Source organism: Neophocaena asiaeorientalis, unplaced genomic scaffold (assembly GCF_003031525.2).
Source record: "Neophocaena asiaeorientalis asiaeorientalis breed wild unplaced genomic scaffold, Neophocaena_asiaeorientalis_V1.1 scaffold26, whole genome shotgun sequence".
In the NCBI taxonomy this organism is placed as follows: Eukaryota; Metazoa; Chordata; class Mammalia; order Artiodactyla; family Phocoenidae; genus Neophocaena; species Neophocaena asiaeorientalis.
The window spans coordinates 7715631-7738008 of record NW_020173108.1 but is presented as its reverse complement, the minus strand read 5'-3'; the positions used below and the strand labels follow the sequence as shown (position 1 = coordinate 7738008).

General features: G+C 34.8%; 1 protein-coding gene across 1 annotated transcript in view; it reads right to left on the bottom strand.

The window, feature by feature from the left end:
- Positions 1-22378, bottom strand: part of TMEM232 (transmembrane protein 232) — a 250664-nt gene that overhangs the window by 185310 nt on the left and 42976 nt on the right. Inside the window, 3 exon segments of the mRNA XM_024743356.1 lie at positions 1552-1804; positions 2775-2898; positions 17124-17257. Of these exon segments, the coding sequence (XP_024599124.1) occupies positions 1552-1804; positions 2775-2898; positions 17124-17257 (511 nt within the window).

The window sequence follows — 22378 nt, the reverse complement described above, 5'->3', positions numbered from 1 at the left end:
AAGATAAGAAACTTCAAAGAAAGATCAACAATGAGCAAATAAATGCACTGAAATCATCAACTGGCTGGAAAAAAAAATCAGACTGTTGAGAAGGAATAAATATTCGAGTGCCCACAGAAACATGAAACCCTATCATTGTGAGGTTTTACCAGAGCTCAGGGGTCATGGCCAGAGGGAGGCCAAGAGGCTTCTAGGAGGAAAGGTCCTCCACATGGAGGATAATCTTCTGGACCCATCACTGAAGAAAGCAGTCTTCTTTCTCTCTTCTTTCAGAAAGAACTAATTCTACACAGCTAGCCCAAAAAACTGAAGGCCCCCAATTATTACATGAATCTGTTTAGTGGCAGGTTAAAAATCATATGTTGAGCTGCTATACAGGAAGACTTCTGACCATTCTGAATACTTTAAAAAGTGTGAAAAGCAAGAGAAGCAAATACCTCTTCACTTTATCAATACTATAAACATGGGAGAAATACAATTTATCTGCTAATGACTAAAAATCTGTTTAAAATTGGCACTAATAAAAAATAAACATAATCTTCTTGAAAAGTGGGCAAAGGTCAAGCAAATTGCACTTCGAAATGATAAGTTCCAATCTATTGTTTAAACCAAAACTATATTGAAAGTAATTTTAAGATAGCAAGCAAGTTTTTGAGAATGAAATTAATATCTGCTACTAAAGTCTTACTATTTAAAATTATATTCAAGCATAATTTATCCCAAATCAGTGAATTACAGTTCTACGGAAAGGCAGTATCTTGCTTCCTTCCACTTTCAAATAATCTTGCTATCATGTTTGAAATTCAGTGATTTGTTTAACTACATAATAACTCCACTATCATTATCGCCCACCTACTGTGTGCTAAATAATATGGTAGATACTGGGTTGATACAAATATAATTCAGACATGATTCTCCAATCTCAATTATCTCATAACTTAATGGAAGTGAGAGTCATATACATAAGAGATTATAATAACAAAATAGACTACATGATATTCATAAAGAAGAGTTCTAGTTAACCTTAAAGGACACGCTTGAATTAATAGTCCCTATAGTGCCCTTTTCAAAACAAAAGTATTTTATTCTAATAGTCCCCCCATAAACAATAGTAGGAAAATGACCTTTAGTCTTAAGATACAATATACTATAATATCTGAGTGATTAAAGAGAAATGCTCTTGGGTTGTGGGGAGAACAAGAGAAACAGTAGATGAAAATGGAGACGATGGATGAGAAGGCCTTATGGGGAAAAGAATAAAACAAACTTTATATACATTCTATAAGTTTTCCTAAGGTCATCTCTTGTTTCCAAAGAATATAATCTGAATCATATATCAACCAACTCCAGTTTACATTTCAGTTGTTTTTAAATTATTGATCAAAAATTTCCATGTTATAAAATAGACGTCCTAAATTTGTAGGAAGTCCTAGTGAATTTAAAATTACCTCCCACTTCAAAATGTTAACTTTTTGTAAAATGCTTATTATTATATACAGACAGGGACATCTTAAAAATATTTCTCATCAAGTTGAAAAATAATTTACTTACAATTATCTGACATCTTTGAAGAGAAATATTCCAAAAGACCTAAAATACTTGTTTCCCTCAATTCTGGCATTTCTTCTGATTTGTCCGTGGGTAAAATATCTTTTTGTGAACTTTTACAGTCGCAGAAACCAATTAAAGCAGCTTTTTGCAAATCAGAATTGGCCGCATACAAGCAGATTTCTGCAAGAATTGTTATGTATATGTAGATTACATTCCAGGCCCAGGAAAAATCATCTACCTTGCAGCTTTCTTCCTAAAATGAGAAAATAGCTATTAGACAATCAAAGCACGCTCTGCCGTAATGAAGAACTATATACCGTACTTATAAGAAATGTCTCCAAATTTTATAGAGTTGTTAAAAGATCATAATCAACTAATATTTCTAAAATGCACTCATTAAAAACAAGCTTTCCATGGGTAGATTGCATAAAACCAAGTTCAAGGAATAAAAAATAAAAATAGCTAAAAAGTATATATAGAACATCAACTTTTCAATTTCCTTAGTAGTCAGTGGAACATGAATTAACCCAATGAGATACTATTTTCCATTTATATTGTAAAATAATCTTTTTTTTATATAGCTCAATTCTTGTGTGTGCACTCATACATTTTTCATAGGAAAGCAAGAAAGTTATGTCTTCTGGAGAGGAATCTGGACAACCATCCTGAGAACGTTAAAAGAAAGTTCATAGTCTATCACTCAGTAATTTAATTTTATAAATCTATTCTAAAGAAATAGTCATAAATGCAGATAAAGATTTTTGGGTGAGAATACCAGTCCAACATTATTTGTAATTAACTGTGAATAATGTAATTAACTGTGAATTAGAAATAAGCTCAAAGCTCAACAACAGAGAAATGGTTATCTCATCCTCACTAAAATGTAAATCTTAATAATATGTAATGACAACAAAAAAAATTTTAAATAGGAAACTAAACCATATGACTATATGATCTGAAGTTTGTTAATAAAATTAAAATTCCCTCTTGTGTGAGTGCATGTCTGCATGTGAGTATAACCTATTTCTGGATCTCTGTCTACATCTATATTTATACTGGGATATATGGTAAATATGCATTTACCTTTACATTTAATTAAAATTATTATTACAAAGTCATGCTCATTATAAATCCTAAATGATATACAGTTAAAATAGTGACAAAAGTAAAACTTGTTTCAATTTAGGTCTTTTTGCACACCTAAATTAACAATATATTATTACCTGATTCTGAACAGACATAATGCTTAAAAGAAAATCTCTCATTAGGTCCATGAAAGCTTTCAAACAGGCTATGTGTAATTTGGCAGCCTCCCCAAGGACCAACAAAGCCAGTGCTGAATCCAACCTGGAAATTTTATGAACAAAACAACAAAGACTTTCGTTTAAAATAATAATAAATAATTTTTTAATGAAAAAGGTAATAGGCCAGAAGAAATGACTATCCTGGATTTCTAGATACATTTATTTTCAGCAAAGACTAGTATTGTTTGCCACTAGTTATGATAAAAGCTTATAGGAAACGGCCACATCGGGCAAGATGTTGAGTTCACAGCAGTGTTCTGACAAAACTCTGAGAGTAATAAATATTACAAATGATCACATTTCTTCACAGATCCTGTATAACAAGCAATCAAGGCCTCTGGTTCTAGAGTGTCCCCCAAATCTCACAAGAGGTTTTGATTTTTAACCTTTTACAACTGATTCCAAGGGGTGAATTTCAAGAGAGTGTTTTCTTCGCAAAAGAGAGAATAAAAAAATGGTCTTCCTAAATACTCTAAAAGTGCAGTGTTATTTGATTTTTACAAAAAGTGCAATTTCTCAGAATAAAATTTATATTTCACATTAAATGGAAAACTGTCAAGATTCAAAATATCATATAACTGGGAAATCATATAAGAATTTGTTAGCCATAACAAAGAATTTGTCAGCTATATATGTTAGCCATATATTCTAACAGTTTCAGGAAATTATACATTTAATGCTATTGTTACCCAATTGAAAGAGACATAAGTTTGAAAGGGAGCTAATAATAATGCAAATATAAAATTGCCTCTGCCTAGAGCTACATATTGCCTTGATTTATAAGCCATTAATCAGTTAAAAAGGTAATATATTCTACAATTATATTTGAAGTTCACAACTGTGATATTTCAGGTGAGTCAAGTTCATGATCATTTTCAAAAGGAAACACCTCTAACCACAGAGATAAAGACAATTCTTTATATTTGAATGGAGCTTTACAGATCTCAATGTGCTTTCATACAAATACCTCCTTTGATCTGAACCACAATTTTTGACACATTCAAGAACTCTTTAAAATCTTTTTCTTTTTTAAATATTAGAAAATTGAGACTTAAATAGATCTGGGAGATTTGTCCAAGTCCATGTTTTAAGCTAGGTTAACTAATAACTGAAGTCTTCTCCTACCTATGGGTATTTCCTGTTTTTCAATTTTGCTTTTCTAAGCCATTATCTAAGTACATTAATATTTAACCTTAGTATTACAATGTTGCCTATTTTCCACCTAATATCATTTGTCTCCTTCCTTTGAAACTAAACCTCAATTTTGTTCAAAATGGCAGAGTGCTCAGTTAATGTTGCTTCCTCAAGATGGAAACATTCTACATCTGGACTGGGATAGTGATTACACAGGTGTACACATTTGTCAAAGGTCATAGATCTGTATACATAAAATGTTTGAATTTTATTATATGTAAATTATAACACAAGAAACTTAATTTTGAAATATGACTCCCCAGGGCTTCCCTGGTGGCGCAGTGGTTGAGAGTCCGCCTGCCGATGCAGGGGACACGGGTTCATGCCCCTGTCTGGGAAGATAAAAAAAAAAAAAAAAAAAAAAGAATGGAATAAAAGGAAGCTAGAAGAAGCCTGGATCTTGAGGATTCCCTTAAGCATCTGCATCAGTAATGCAATGCTTGTTATGTGCAATAAATAAAGCCCTATTTGGTATGCAATTGCAGTCAGGTTACTGTTACATTCAGAAGAACTAAAGCCTAGCTGATACATTTAAACATATTTACAAGCATGAAATTTAGAGTTGAAAAATCAGAGATGGAATCTTAGCTCTGCCACTAACTAGATATATGGCAAAGGGCAATGTTCATACCTTAGCTGAATCTTAATCTACTCATCTATAAAGTAAATATAGCAAAACCTACTTTTCAGAGACTATGAGATTTAAATGAAATACTCTATATAAAATGACTGGGTTCAAAAGGCTGAACTGAACTGAATTTTAAAAATACTATTATTTCAAAGTCAATGGATATGAGTTCAGTAACTTTTTTTTTTTTTTTAATCTATGATGACTGAAGGAAAAGGTCTAGATGCTTTCCAAGACGAACAAAGGTGAGTCCTTCCCCAGAATATTCATCGCAGAGGTTTCATGATAAGGTAAAGGAGAGGACAGTCTCAGAGTTCACAAAAGTTCTTTACCATGAATATACCTCATAGTCATAAGGTTTTGTTTCTTCTGTTCCCCTTTAAGTCTGGAAAACTGTAGCTAACCTAGGGCACTTTCACTAAAATACAGATTGAAGAATTTCCATCAGTGTCAGCCACCTATGGTAGAAAAATTCTTCACCAGAAACACTGTTTCAACCAATGCTGCTGACTGCAAAATTTTCTATAAGGGAAAATGCCTTTGACAAAAATAGAATAAAAGCACCAATACTTATAAATTGAAGTTTGTTAAAAATAAAAACTGAAAATCAATGCATGTAAAAATAAGTTTTCAAATTGAATTAGGTTAGTAATTTAAATAAAGTGTTAGCTTCTTTGTGAACTCATTGCAGGACACCAAGTCTCAATTACCAGTACATTGACTTACTTTTACAATGCCATGAAATTAAACATGTACATATAAAGTAATTTATATATATTATAGATGTCCCCCAAATTATGTAAATAAACTGAGGCAGAGGTTTACTGGCTTGTCTAAAATAACATAGTTACTTGATTTATTTTACTTTGTAGCTTTGCTTTTTTAATTTTTTTCCTCTTTAAAATTTTTATTGGAGTATGGCTGACGTACAATGTTGTGTTAGCTTTTATTTATTTTTATTAATTTTTATTGGAGTATGGTTGCTTTACAATGTTGTGTTAGCCTCCACTGCACAACAAAATGAATCAGCCATACACATACAGATATCTCCTCCCTTTTAGACTTCCCTCCCATTTAGGTTACCACAGTGCATTGGGTAGAGTTCCCTGTGCTATACAGTATGTTTCCATCAGCTGTCTATTTTATACATAGTATCAATAATGTATAATGTGCAAATCCCAGTCTCCTAATTCCTCCCACCCCACCCCTTTCCCCCTTGGTATCCATACATTTGTTCTCTACAACTGTATCTCTATTTCTGCTTTGCAAACAAGATCATCTATACCATTTTTCTTGATTCCACATATATGCATTATTATACGATATTCGCTTTTCTCTTTCTGACTTACTTCACTCTGTATGACACTCTCTAGGTCCATCCATGTCTCTACAAATGACCCAATTTCATTCCTTTTTATGGCTGAGTAATATTCCATTGTATATATGTACCAAACTTCTTAATCCATTCCTCTGTCAATCGACATTTAGGTTGCTTCCATGTCCTGGCTACTGTAAATAGTGCTGCTATGAACATTGAGGTGCATGTGTTTTTTTGAATTATGGTCTTCTCTGGGTATATGCCCAGGAGTGGGACTGTTGGATCATATGGTAGTTCTACTTGTGGTTTTTTTAGAACCTCCACACTGTTTTCCATAGTGGCTGTATCAATTTACATTCCTATGAACAATATATCACTTGTATTCTTATACACTAACAACAAAAGGGCAGACAGAGAAATTAAGGAAACAATCCCACTTACCATTGCAACAAAAAGAATAAAATATCTAGGAATAAACCTACATAAGGAGGTAAAAGACCTGTACTCAGAAAACTATAAGACACTGATGAAAGAAATCAAAGATGACAAAAAATGGATGGAGCGATATACCATGTTCTTGGATTGGAAGAATCAATATTGTGAAAATGACTATACTACCCAAAGCAATGTACAGATTCGATGCCATCCCTATCAAATTACCAATGGCATTTTTTTACAGACCTAGAACAAAAAATCTTAAAATTTGGATGGAGACAGAAAAGATCCCCAACAGCCAAAGCAATCTTGAGAAAGAAAAACGGAGCTGGAGGAATCAGGCTCCCTGACTTCAGACTATACTACAAAGCAACAGTAATCAAGGCAGTATGGTACTGGCACAAAAACAGAAATATAGATCAATGGAACAGGATAGAAAGCCCAGAGATAAAACCTACGCTCCTATGGTCAACTAATCTATGACAAAGGAGGCAAAAATATATAATGGAGAAAAGACAGCCTCTTCAATAAGTGGTCTGGGAAAACTGTACAGCTTCATGTAAAAGAATGAAATTAGAACACTCCCTAACACCACACACAAAAAATAAACTTAAAATGGATTAAAGACTTGAGTGTAAGACCAGACACTATAAAACTCTTAGAGGAAAACATAGGCAGAACACTCTGACATAAAGCACAGCACAATCTTTTTTGAGCCACCTCCTAGAGTAATGAAAATAAAAACAAAAATAAACAAATGGGACCTAATGAAACTTAAAAGCTTTTGCACAGCAAAGGAAACCATAAACAAGATGAAAGACAACCCTCAGAATGGGAGAAAATATTGCAAATGAAGCAACTGACAAAGGATTAACCTCCAAAATATATAAGGAGCTAATACAGCTCAACATCAAAAAAACCAAACAACCCAATCCAAAAATGGGCAGAAGACCTAAACAGACATTTCTCCAAAGAAAACATACAGATTGCCAACAAACACATGAAAAGATGCTCAACATCACTAATAGTTAGAGAAATGCAAATCAAAACTGCAATGAGGCATCACCTCACACCTTTTTTTTTTTTTTTAATCTATGATGACTGAAGGAAAAGGTCTAGATGCTTTCCAAGACGAACAAAGGTGAGTCCTTCCCCAGAATATTCATCGCAGAGGTTTCATGATAAGGTAAAGGAGAGGACAGTCTCAGAGTTCACAAAAGTTCTTTACCATGAATATACCTCATAGTCATAAGGTTTTGTTTCTTCTGTTCCCCTTTAAGTCTGGAAAACTGTAGCTAACCTAGGGCACTTTCACTAAAATACAGATTGAAGAATTTCCATCAGTGTCAGCCACCTATGGTAGAAAAATTCTTCACCAGAAACACTGTTTCAACCAATGCTGCTGACTGCAAAATTTTCTATAAGGGAAAATGCCTTTGACAAAAATAGAATAAAAGCACCAATACTTATAAATTGAAGTTTGTTAAAAATAAAAACTGAAAATCAATGCATGTAAAAATAAGTTTTCAAATTGAATTAGGTTAGTAATTTAAATAAAGTGTTAGCTTCTTTGTGAACTCATTGCAGGACACCAAGTCTCAATTACCAGTACATTGACTTACTTTTACAATGCCATGAAATTAAACATGTACATATAAAGTAATTTATATATATTATAGATGTCCCCCAAATTATGTAAATAAACTGAGGCAGAGGTTTACTGGCTTGTCTAAAATAACATAGTTACTTGATTTATTTTACTTTGTAGCTTTGCTTTTTTAATTTTTTTCCTCTTTAAAATTTTTATTGGAGTATGGCTGACGTACAATGTTGTGTTAGCTTTTATTTATTTTTATTAATTTTTATTGGAGTATGGTTGCTTTACAATGTTGTGTTAGCCTCCACTGCACAACAAAATGAATCAGCCATACACATACAGATATCTCCTCCCTTTTAGACTTCCCTCCCATTTAGGTTACCACAGTGCATTGGGTAGAGTTCCCTGTGCTATACAGTATGTTTCCATCAGCTGTCTATTTTATACATAGTATCAATAATGTATAATGTGCAAATCCCAGTCTCCTAATTCCTCCCACCCCACCCCTTTCCCCCTTGGTATCCATACATTTGTTCTCTACAACTGTATCTCTATTTCTGCTTTGCAAACAAGATCATCTATACCATTTTTCTTGATTCCACATATATGCATTATTATACGATATTCGCTTTTCTCTTTCTGACTTACTTCACTCTGTATGACACTCTCTAGGTCCATCCATGTCTCTACAAATGACCCAATTTCATTCCTTTTTATGGCTGAGTAATATTCCATTGTATATATGTACCAAACTTCTTAATCCATTCCTCTGTCAATCGACATTTAGGTTGCTTCCATGTCCTGGCTACTGTAAATAGTGCTGCTATGAACATTGAGGTGCATGTGTTTTTTTGAATTATGGTCTTCTCTGGGTATATGCCCAGGAGTGGGACTGTTGGATCATATGGTAGTTCTACTTGTGGTTTTTTTAGAACCTCCACACTGTTTTCCATAGTGGCTGTATCAATTTACATTCCTATGAACAATATATCACTTGTATTCTTATACACTAACAACAAAAGGGCAGACAGAGAAATTAAGGAAACAATCCCACTTACCATTGCAACAAAAAGAATAAAATATCTAGGAATAAACCTACATAAGGAGGTAAAAGACCTGTACTCAGAAAACTATAAGACACTGATGAAAGAAATCAAAGATGACAAAAAATGGATGGAGCGATATACCATGTTCTTGGATTGGAAGAATCAATATTGTGAAAATGACTATACTACCCAAAGCAATGTACAGATTCGATGCCATCCCTATCAAATTACCAATGGCATTTTTTTACAGACCTAGAACAAAAAATCTTAAAATTTGGATGGAGACAGAAAAGATCCCCAACAGCCAAAGCAATCTTGAGAAAGAAAAACGGAGCTGGAGGAATCAGGCTCCCTGACTTCAGACTATACTACAAAGCAACAGTAATCAAGGCAGTATGGTACTGGCACAAAAACAGAAATATAGATCAATGGAACAGGATAGAAAGCCCAGAGATAAAACCTACGCTCCTATGGTCAACTAATCTATGACAAAGGAGGCAAAAATATATAATGGAGAAAAGACAGCCTCTTCAATAAGTGGTCTGGGAAAACTGTACAGCTTCATGTAAAAGAATGAAATTAGAACACTCCCTAACACCACACACAAAAAATAAACTTAAAATGGATTAAAGACTTGAGTGTAAGACCAGACACTATAAAACTCTTAGAGGAAAACATAGGCAGAACACTCTGACATAAAGCACAGCACAATCTTTTTTGAGCCACCTCCTAGAGTAATGAAAATAAAAACAAAAATAAACAAATGGGACCTAATGAAACTTAAAAGCTTTTGCACAGCAAAGGAAACCATAAACAAGATGAAAGACAACCCTCAGAATGGGAGAAAATATTGCAAATGAAGCAACTGACAAAGGATTAACCTCCAAAATATATAAGGAGCTAATACAGCTCAACATCAAAAAAACCAAACAACCCAATCCAAAAATGGGCAGAAGACCTAAACAGACATTTCTCCAAAGAAAACATACAGATTGCCAACAAACACATGAAAAGATGCTCAACATCACTAATAGTTAGAGAAATGCAAATCAAAACTGCAATGAGGCATCACCTCACACCGGTCAGAATGGCCATCATCAAAATATGTACAAACAATAAATGCTGGAGAGGGTGTGGAGAAAAGGGAACAATGTTGTGTTAGCTTTTAAAATTAATGTGAATCACTGCACACAGCTAAACAGTACCAGACCTGGACTGGACTTCAGCTATCCTGACTGTGGTCCAGCGTTCCTTCTCTACTTATATAAATGAACTAACATATAATAACCAGGGGCTTCATAAAAAGATATCTGTCTGCACACCACCTTATAAAAAGGTTAGAAACATCAGCATTCAGAACAGTTTTCCTAGGTTCTCCTTACTCCTCTATATATATTTCCTCTATGACCAAATTATTATTTTAAAAGATAGAATTAAAATGTCTCCAAGTTGCAACTCTTACATAGGGTTACTTGAAACTTTCAATAGATATTTTGGAAAACACTGACAATGGCAAAAATCCACACAATCCTGGAGACTGAGAATGAAACAGATGTCACTATCTTACAGGGAATGTCCTGTAAGATATAAAGCATAGAATTGATAGAGCTGGATTAAGAACAGCAAGAAGGAGTAGCCACATGCCACTTCAAGAAACACAGCAGCCTTGTTTCCCAAAAGAAGGTTAAAAGAAAAAAAGAAAAACTTATCTCTACTGTCTACCATGTTTTTCATAGAAATAAGTAAAGCCAATCCTTAACTTTGAGGTACTGAATTTTTAAGGAGCCAGAGTATTATCTCTATGCTTTTTATCCTCATCTCTCCATACTTATTCAGAGATAGCAACTTCCAGATGACAAAAGGATGGAAAACAGTGCTTGTGGGGATATGTGTATAGGAAAAGGGGTCACGGGGTGGGGAGAAGGAGTGCTGTAATGGGAATGCTGGAGTGCATTTTCTCCTCACAAGTTAAATAGAAAAGAATAGGGAGAATGCGGGAAGTTCCCTATGATACTGCATGTGGAGTGTTGTAGCTTTTAACCTCTGTAATGTATGCTATGAACACAAACCTCTTCTTTTAAAAATGACAAGTTTATAAAAATTTTCCCTAGTTCTGAGATAAGTAAAATAGAAAATGGAGGAGAGGGCCCTACATGAGATGATTTAAAAATATATTATAGGGGCCTCCCTGGTGGTGCAGTGATTGACAGTCCACCTGACGATGCAGGGGACACGGGTTCATGCCCTGGTCTGGGAAGATCCCACATGCCGTGGAGCGGCTGGGCCCGTGAGCCATGGCCGCTGAGCCTGCGCGTCCGGAGCCTGTGCTCCGCAATGGGAGAGGCCACAGCAGTGAGAGGCCTGTGTACCGCAAAAAAATATATCTATATCTATATCTATAGATATAGATATTATAGCAAGGACTAAAGAGAGTATCAGTCTGAATACTAAGAGAAGATCATAACTCTGAAAGTAATTTCTTCCAGGAGCCAGAAGATATTTTTACAAGACTCTTAAGCATCTTTAATAAAGCCCAGGAAGAACAAACAACAAAGAAAAGCCTTGATACTGAGATGAAAGGTGGTATAATAAGAAAACAAGAGGGTGCAGGAAATTAAAATTACAGAAATATAATTCAAATTCATAACGAAGGAAGTGACTGCAAAAAATGACACTTGGAAGGGAATGAACTTGAACAATTCTTCAATAATTTAGAGGAAGACAACCACTGGCAAGCTGAGATCCATTACTATCTAATTCCTATTGAAACAACCAAACATAAAATAAAGAAAAGTAAACCCACAGTACCACAAAAAAAAGAAAGAAATTTTAAGGGTTTTAAAACTATGAAGAAAATGTAATCTAAATGAAGGCAAACCTTTCCAATGCCAAGAAGCCCAAAGTTTGATTTAAAATGTAATGCAGGCATATATGGATTTTCCACCACCATGTAAGAAAAACCCTAAGCACAGAGAGGCAGGAGTTGGGAACACATGTGAACCATAAGCAATCAATGGAAATCCTCCATGAAATGTAGCCCAGTAGCCAGAACATTTGTGCACAGCTTCACACACTGGGGGCTTCTCTCTTAAGTAAAGCAGAGGATTTGCCCCAGCAGCTTCCTAAGACGGTCAGTGAGACATAAGAGGAAGCATCTGTCTCCTGGCTACCAAATCACAAAGGTGTTCCTAAAAAATTCTGGATTGAAAATAAAACAGATAAAAAGAGGGCAGACTGGCTTTGAACATCTCATAATAACTAAAAGGTAGGAAACAGCATAGCAACATTTAGAGATTTAAAGAGGGGAATTAAAAATCTGTGAGCATAGAAGCCTATTTCCAGACAAAATGTCCTTAAACTTTTTAGGGGGAAAAATGGTGACAAATGTTATATTCAGCCAAGGGTCATATGTAATCAAGGGCCTGCCTAATGAAATAGGTCACCTATGTCCATGCTTAGAAATTTACTCAAGCCAGCCAAGAAAGGAATAGTATTTAACAGCTTAAGAATGGAAAATCCTAGTGTTAAATGGATGACAGTGAGTGGGAAAAATAGATACATTTTAATAAGTCAAAATTATTTTATAAATATGATCCCCAAATTAAATAAATATATAAACCATTCTTTAAGGAGAAGAATGAACATTTTAAGTAATGATTTAACTATAATGTTATCAGAAACTCAAGATTACATTAACAGGCTAGGGAGGGAAGAATTAGTACAAATAAGTCTCAATCTTCACCGCACATGGAGAAGAAAGCAGACAGAATTTCTTTCCTGATTTTGACCATTTAGGAAAACTAGTTTAAAGAATATGTTCCTCTTGCCATTGCCTGATTTCTGACATTCAGAAGAGACGGGCTACGTGAAAATCTAGACTTTAACCTGTCTGCTAAAAGGGTTCTTTCTCCTACACACAGAACAATCCTGGCGCACCAGGAAAGGTAGTGGGGGAGAATGAAAGGATGGAGTGTCGACAGGCCATGATGGCTGTTCAGAAGGCCTAGGTGCTCACTGATTGCCTTCTTCCAGGCACTTGGTCTGCCTGTGTGGCTAGTTGGTGGTAATTAATCCCAGTAACAGGATCCTTCTTTCAGTCTTTGTTTTTGCTCTTTTTTTTTGTTTGTTTGTTTATTTTTAATCATGGCAATTTAAGAGACCCTGATTGGAGTTGCAACCCCTGTGTCATGTAAAAACACGTCTTATTAAATAATTTTAAGATGGATAATGGTATAATTACATTTATGTTGTAACCCTGGCAGCAGAGTAGGACAGATTACTGAAGAGAAAACATAAGGCCAAGAGACCAGTTAATAAGCTACAAAAGTCATGAGACAATAAGGTCCCGACCCAAGGTGGGGACAGTGGGAGTGGAGAGCAGGGGAACTGCTCTGAAATGTACTCAAGGTGCCTAAGTTTGTTAACTTAAGGAGAGGACATGTGTCAGGTACTGAGACAGAAATTCAGTAGGTAGGAGTTTATGAAAAAAAATCATTCAGATCTGAACTAGCAGGAAATGAAGTATTAGGGGAGATTCAGAGTTTAAAAGGTGTTTTCATATTACTTACCTTATTTAAAACTCCCAAAAGCTCTTTGAGATGGCTATTACCTCTATTTAACTGCTGAGCAGACCCTGTTCATAGGGGTCATGCGACTCAATCAAAATTAGACAGGTAGCAAGAGATAAGACTAAAACACAGGCCTTCTGATTTGAAGATGAATGCTTTTTTCACTGCACCATAAGGTAGCAAAGCATAAATTATATATTTACCCTTGATACAGACTAAATGTTTACATTTAGCTCAGAGGATCGAAGGGTCAATAAGAAATCTCGGAAATGAATCAGAAGACTGAGGACCTTCACTGACATCTCAGCTCATGAAGAGGAATTATTGATGAAAACTTTGGTCTGAAGGGTTTTGGTGAGACTATCACACAACATTATAATTACTGGGGTTCAGGGAGATAGATATTGCAGAAGGCAGTGATGTGTCCCGAAGTAAAGGCCTTGCTGCCCATACAAAGCAGCAGATTCTTTGTTCAATTTATTTCGATGCAAACACAAACACTATATGTCTGGAAAACACTTGCAATGTCGGTATAATTTTAAATTGTCAATCTTTTTTGGAATACATTCGTGGAGCGATTAAATCAGCTATTTTGCTTGGGAGATACAATTTTATATGTTATACTGCTCTCCTGAAGTGCCATGCTGCATTTCTCAGCTGTCGCATTGGCTAATAATTCAATTATTAACACAATTCATTATTTTCATGTTCAATTAGAAAGCCTTTTGCGGTGCCTTGACCTATCTCCCCAGAGCAAATGGGGCAGTTCGTAAAAGGCCAAACCACAGGGTGGAGCATTGAGAGTATGAAGCATCATACAAAATTTAACCATATTAAATGGAAATCTGCCTTACACAAGCTGCTTATCTGCGGCACAAGGCAGCTAAACTTCCAAGATAAAGGCTGGTGCGTGACACTGGGAGCGGCTCGTGTATTCTCAGTTTCTCTACTTCTTCACCCTATTTTATAATTTATTGTAATTAGTACATTTCCTTTCCTCAGTTTATTCCCTGTCTCTCATGGAGCAGAGGTTGCTCTAATTCTGTGAGTCTTTCCTGGAGTCTTTTCATGGATCCTGGGCCTATTCTTTTGAAACCACTGGCTTCTGTTTCTTTCCTTTTGTGCTGTATGATCTTTACAAAGGGGGTTATAAGGAGTCAGGCAGGTACACACATGATGAATTATCTGCTGATGGATAGCATCGGAGAAGGGCAGATGAAAACCACACACTAGTATTGGCCCAAGCACTTTTTGCCACTATTAATGAAATTTCTTTTGATCAATCAGTTGAATGGTCTCCCTCTGCATTTTAAATCTCTGATCATTTTTCTATCATGTGGTAATTTACTGATATGCATGGAAAATGAAACTGCTTACATTATTCCTATTAATAGTCACTTGGCATTGAATTTCAGGTCCTAAACCAAAGATATCTTCCACCAACTATCACAATTTTAAGGCTATCTGGTCTAGCAAATCCTAACAAAGTCTTAATTTACGATCAGGGCCTGAAGCCTCAATTTTTCTATTTAATTCTAAATATGTTCAGTTCATTTTTAAAATTTCTCACATGTACCTAATCTTAGGAGCACACAAGACCAATATTAAAGTTTTCCCATAAATGTAAAAGTATTTCTGGTTTGATTTTGATAATTACATCACAGTTTGTTTGGTTTTGCCTGGAATAATGACTTCTTGAAAACTGTATAGGCTGTTACATAAATTAAATACTTTTAAAAAGAAAAATTAATTTTTTAATATTTGATATAATGTTATCATTATAACTAACAGAAAATTTGACTAATAGAGAAGTTAGTCAAATTGCTAAATTTTTAATGTCAACAGGTTATTTTTGTTTACTAGAGTCATCTTTTAAAAAATGTCAAATTCTTTTCTTAAAAAAACAGTAAATAAAACTTTAAAAAAAGAGAAAAAAATAGTAAATATAAGAAATACAATCAAAACTATTTGGCAGTGCTCTTTTAAACAATTACCTTTTCCAGTCTATTATGAACAGTCACTGTGTTTCACCATCTTTTTCCATTTAGTCCTCTGTTCATTCAGCATTGTCTAAACACTGACTTTCCCTCCCATGCTTGATTTCCACAATGTCCTCCCAGAAAAAGAAGTCAGGATTCAGTGACAAGATGCCTTTAAGCAGTTACCTCCTTAATAATGAAGCCAGAATGAAAGCGGGATGATATACCAAAAAGAATGGTACGCCAGACCTTGAAATCTGGTTCCAGTCACCAGTAAGCCTAATAAACTTGGCCTCAGTTTCTTCATTTGTAAAGTAAGAATAATCTTGTACTATTCCTAAAACCCCTAAATCTATTAAATACTAAGTTTAAAAAAAAACCTATCAAAGAGAAATAATTGAAAAATTAAATTAAATCAAGTTTGATGCAACACAGTAAAAATGAAAATTGGTTAAAGAAACAATTTCTTGACTTTCAGAATTAGATATTCTTAATCAGCCACTTTTACTATCTCAGTAGTTATCTAAACATGTTTATTTGGCAATTATTAGAATACCTTGAAAATAAACTGACAAAGTCATGCAATATTTACTTTTATATGTTGAAATATAATTTGCTATTTTTAAATCAAGTTAGAGTCTTCCAAGACTCTAAAATAGGCTATTTCAAGGGAATTAGACATGCTCTAAGCCATTCTCCAGAAATCTTTACTTGATCTAGAATCCCCAAAATATCCAAATGAAACTGGAAAACAGCTTTTGTCCAGAAGAAATATACCAGATTCTTAGAATTTACATATACAAATTGGTTGTGCAGAGTGGGCTTGCCAGAGGCTTAAAAACTGGAAGTAATTTTAAGAAAAACATATGAATTTTCAACTTGCTATGGTGCAACATATTATTGTTATTGTTAGTAGTGGAAAAGGAATTCAAATCTCTGATCATCCTCAAATATTGCAAAGGGATATCCTCTGATCAATTTCCTCAGAAATACTCCTTTAAAATTCTTCTTTCCTCCATTAACCCATGCCCTCTTTTGTAGTAATTTAAGACTTCTTTTTCCCTTTTCAAATTAACATATGTATAGGAGGAAATTAACACTTATCAGTCATTTCTCTTCTACTTTACAAATAACGCATAAACAGAATCTTAGTATATTTCCTCCAAGGATAATAAGCTGTACTTCATTGTTGTTTAACAACTTGGAAAATAAAAGATGCTTTAAATGTGGGAATGAAGTTTCAATAGTAAATTTCCTTTAATAAAGACAAACAATGCAATACAAGCATGCTCATCTAGCCAAAAAAAAAAAAAGATAAGAAAAATTTATTGATGAAATGAACTAATACAAAATATATAAATTGCCCTTGCCTTTGGAACTGAGATTATAAATGTTTTTCATAGTCAACTAAGGTGTGATTAACATTTAAGCACAAAGGTTATTTAACATTTAAACACAAAGGTTTCCCCATGAGTTACTTTGGATTTATAGGATCCCTCTTACCAGTGTTTCTCTTGAAGCTGTGTTTTATGAAGGATGAGATGTTCAAGCACCTTGTTCAACTGGGGACTATTCTTCGGAACACAAGTACAGGAAGCAACACAGTGCCAGAGCAGGTGGTTAATTTCATATCCTTCCTGATTAAGTTGCAAATGTTCCTGTAAATAAAATATATCTGAGAAAGAGTTCTTTGACTTGAATAAACATGAAAATAAATTTTAAATGCATATTTTTTCTACACCATGTTACACCAAGTAGAGCAATTTAAATACATTTTTGTAAGTATATATAGTTAATCTGAACTTAATTCTTAATATATTCTCACATGGATCCCTTGTGTTCAATGAAATTTTACTTAAATACATTTTTACTTAAATACATTTTTGTAAGTATTACTTACAAAATATATTACTTACATACATTTTTGTAAGTATATATAGTTAATATACTTAAATACATTTTTGTAAGTATATATATATTTTTTTATCTATTTATTTATTTTGGCTGCGCTGGTCTTTGCAGGATTTTTAGTTGCAGCATGCAGACTTAGTTGAGGCATGTGGGATCTAGTTCCCTTACCAGGGATCAAACCCGGACCCCCAGCATTGGGAGCGCGGAGTCTTACCCACTGGGCCACCAGGGAAGTCCCAGTATATATTTACTTAAATACATTTACATAAATACTTTTTGTAAGTATATTTACTTAAATACATTTTTGTAAGTATATATAGTTAATCTGAACTTAATTCTTAATATATTCTCACATGGATCCCTTGTGTTCAATGACATCAGTTCCACAATGTGACAAAAATCCTGTATCTGCTAAGGGACAACTATTAGACACAATTGTGCTTCTTAAAACCTATATGACTTAGTTCTCCCTGACACCTGGGGGAGGGAAGAGGGGAAAGTTTGAACAATGATCAAACAGCAAATTGGGTTTTAAAATGTGGATTTTCACTTTAAGGACCAAAATATTGCCTAGCTGGATGTGGTCAATGTCTGCAAAGTAACTATTTTAAAAGGCTACAAAATCAGAAAACAAATGGGCTATTTGTTTTTTTCTTAGAGTGCTTCCTAACAGTTTCATAGACTTAACTGATCTGCTAAAGTAACCGGTGCAAAGAAACTTGATTTTATTTTTTGACACAGCACTCCCATTGAATTTTTGTCAACAGTAAAGATTCAAATACACATCCTGTGATATGTACTCAAATTACTAATTTAGCTGATATATTATTCTTTTATGCTCAAAAGAAACACTAAGAGATTCCAAAGGATTTTACAACTCTCATTTACTATACAAAATAACATCAAGACTATTCTTAAAGAAAGTTTTCATGTTGAGTACTCTTAAGAGAGAAAGCCAGAAGTTCATATATAAATTTTAAACTAAGATTAAAAATTTAAACTTAGTTTTAAGTTTCTAGTCAACTGCTTATTTAAGTCTCACAGATGTGTATTGATTTACATTATGTCAGGAACACAGACGCTGGCAATAAAGGCAGGAGTAAGATAAAGTCTCTGCACAAGGCTACCGACTCAGGGGAAAAATCATCCACAAAAGCAAATGGAAACCAGTCAGTGTTTAGAATGTTATAATTTCCCAAAAAAAAGCTTTATTCTAAAATAATGTAAGACATCAGACTGAGACATGCAGACTTCAGTATATGTACATATTTCATCTAAATAACTCAGTTTTCTGCTTTGTGGTAGAGTCTCCCCCAAAAGTGGAATCCATATAAATGAAATTCTTTTCTCAAATTGCTCTAGCAACCTGAGCCTGGATGCCTGACATCCCTCATGTTGCAAACATTCTGAATACATATATAGGTAGATATGTTTTGAAACTTGTGGATGACTTGACTAATTAATTTAAAACAATCAATACTTTGTTTTGTTTTTTTTAAATCATGTGTTGTGCACTGCATGGCTAGAGACTATTCAGTTAGGTCAAAAATTCTCGTTAACAAACTTATACACCATCACCAGAGAAAATTCCCAAAAGCCTTTGGTAAAGAAATGATCAGGATTTAGATAATGAAGAATATTTAAGCTTGATTTTTAATTTTATATGATACCATTTTTACTTATCACTGAAAAAGAAAAAAGAAGCCTCTGACTTCCGGAACTGATTTGACATCAATATTACTACAACCTGGTCAGGCGCTCACAGTCAGGTCATTTTGTTTTCCTGCTGGATATAAACTCACGGAATATCAATCTCAGACAATATTGCTCTGATAAATACACAAAGCCACTTGATATTTTTGTTTCTAAGCACAGACAAAAAGTCACTGTGCCACCCACAAAACGCCCAATCAGAATTGCCCCTACTTTCTGGCAGCATCAAATCTAAAGAGAATCCCTGCTTCTTTAGAGCCTCCCCCAAATCACCCAACCAAAGTCCAAATCCTATAATAGATTTATGCTAGCACCCTCTAACTGAGACATCACATAGTCCTCTGGGTGTGTGTTCTCTCTCTGCAACAAATAATAAAACCAGTTTTCCCAACTGCATGTGTGCTCCTGAAGGGTCTTTGAACCCGCCACACCTGAGAATTTTCCAAATAAGTGAGGCTTCTCTCTTATCCTTATGCATTATATCCTTATATATTTCAAGTATTTGCATGGAAATTCTGCTAAAGTTTCTTCCCTGCTTTTTACTGTTTTCAAAAGAAAAAATGTATTTGCCTAACTAGAATGAATTAATATAATAATGATGATGATGTGATTTAATACAATCATCACATACATCATCAGTGTAGCAGACCAAGAGGAAGCAATGCTCTGAGAACTATTAGGTGGTGTAGAGTTCTTTGTCTTTACACTAAATCAGTCCCACCCAAGGTGTGGTTGGCAGATACATCCCCTCTGCAAATTGTTAACTAGAGTACAGAAATAAAGAATACATATTTAGAAACTTTTACAAAATTTGAGTTAATTTTCTTTTCAGTCTAGTAAAAAAAATTAATGCCTATATATTTATTTCTTTTTCATAATTTACTATTATTGTAGCTTTAAAAGTATCAGTCTGTGACGGTCTGGAAAATTCCTTAAAAAATTGTAGAGGGATTTTTACCCTCTACACAGTTTGAAAAGCACTGAGCACTGCATTAAATTACTCCCAGAGAACTAGAACTTATTTTTCCCCTTCCATCTTTTTGGTGTGTTGGGGGGGCTGCTTTATGACCACTTCCTATAGTTCTTTCATCTCCCCCACTTGCTGCCTAGCTTTGGGCTATGCTGGTTTGCAAACTGGCCCCCATACACGGAGAACAAGGTTGGGGAAGACCTGAGAAAGAGGCAGGCCACTCCAGATTGGCAGGTGGCAGTTCAACAAGCAAGGAAACTTACACAGGAGGCTTCTCTTCGGCAGCTGCAAGAGAGTAGATCTCCACACCTGCCCTCCAGAATCTTAAGGTTTATGTAGATGGCTTTAACTAGGTTCAATCACCTATACCATCCAACTGGTCTCAGAAACACATTACGGTCTCAAGGCTGCATCCTTGGAACCAGCTCCCACTGTGGAAACAGTGGGCAGAGCGTACATTCTAAAGACAGAAAGCCCGCCTACCAAAGTGTTGCCAATCTGCTGTTGGCTGGGAACTCAGATAACCCTATCAGCTTGAATTTTGTGCAAATTTGAGAAGCTCTGAGTGTCTGACCAGGCTCTCTTTGATGACAAAACTGAACTCTGAAGCATGGGCTCTATTGTGGCTGCTCGAAGACAGCTTTTTGAGTTTCATCCTTGTTTTCAGTTATTTGGGGGATAGCTGACATTGCCATGATAGGACCCCTCAATACAAATATATTACCTGAATAACAGGGCATAAATCATAGGATAATGTTCCTAATTTTAAAGAGCCTGTGTCTCAGTCTAACCCAATTCCTAGTAACCATTTATAATTACAGTACAGCATAAAATGTCCCACATTTAGATAGTGCCTTTAGCTTACTGAGTACTGTACTTAACGCACTAAAGGATGAGACTGCTAATACATTTGAATGTAAATCCTTTATGTTTCCTAGTTTTCAGAAAACTATTTGTACAATACTTTAGGATGGATGCAACTATTTAGTAAACGGTCTACTGCATTTTTGTTGAATTTGAATCTACCTACTCCAAAGAACCATGTTATTATTATAATGTGACAAGTGTGCTTTGCTAGTGAGCAAAGGACAGAGTGGAAAACCCAATCCAGTGTTCAGGCTCTGCAATTCACAGAGCCAATTAAAGTGTACCATTTGTCAAAGTCAATGGAAACCCTGTGTCTGGATCAGCTTGAAAGAACATTAAAAGGAGAAATGGGTCCCAGCAGCAGGGAAAGGAGATTTCCTATCCTTATACAGAACCAACACCCATATTGTGTGTATCCTAATGCCTATATCGTACAGAATTCCTTCTTTAAAAGCAATTTTATAATAGCACTTCGAAAACAAATTATGTTTCTACTTCAATGCTTATAATATATTAAAAATAAAGTATTTTGCAGTGGCCAAAATATGCTGTCATGGACCCTTTAGCATTACTGAAGATACGAGCTGTAGGAATAAACCCACAAATCGTCTACGGTAGCATATGAATAATAAAGGGAGAGAGGGTGAATACAGGTATATCTTTTATAGTCCCAGTTTTCTCTCTTCTTCACCCTTACTTCTCCCAGAAGTTGAGACACATGGGTACTGAATGGGTAAATACTCAGCTGAACTAGGGAGCCTGGCTTAGATTAAACTGTACTGGAGAAAATGGGCTGAAACTGGAGGACAATATTAAAATATGCCATCCACCACTGAATCAGCTGAATCAGCCATTTTCAGCAGCACTGTGGCTACACTACCTTTTATATTCTTTATATTATGAGGTAATGGGAGTAGAAAAAGGAGGGCAATAAGTCTGAGAGGCTAAATTCTGTTATAATCCCTTCATAGGATCTCATGTATGGAGGTGAAATAGAACTTAAAAAGACTGAAACTATGCCCCTTTGTTCTAAAAAGTGGAAAAAAGCACAGAGACTTAGTGACTTGTCCCATTATAAGCAGATATATTCTTTTCATGTGTTGACATTCTTGCCTCTTTCACTTCAAACCAAGGTAGATCTTAACTGTATAGAAGCAGTGAACTTCCATTTCCTTGCTGTATATGTGCACCAAGAGTGACAAAAACAGATTGATTCAAGGAGAAGCAGAATTAACACTGAAAGTTGCCGGCCTCACAGGTGGAACACTCATGTTGTCAAGATTTCACAGGATCTTAT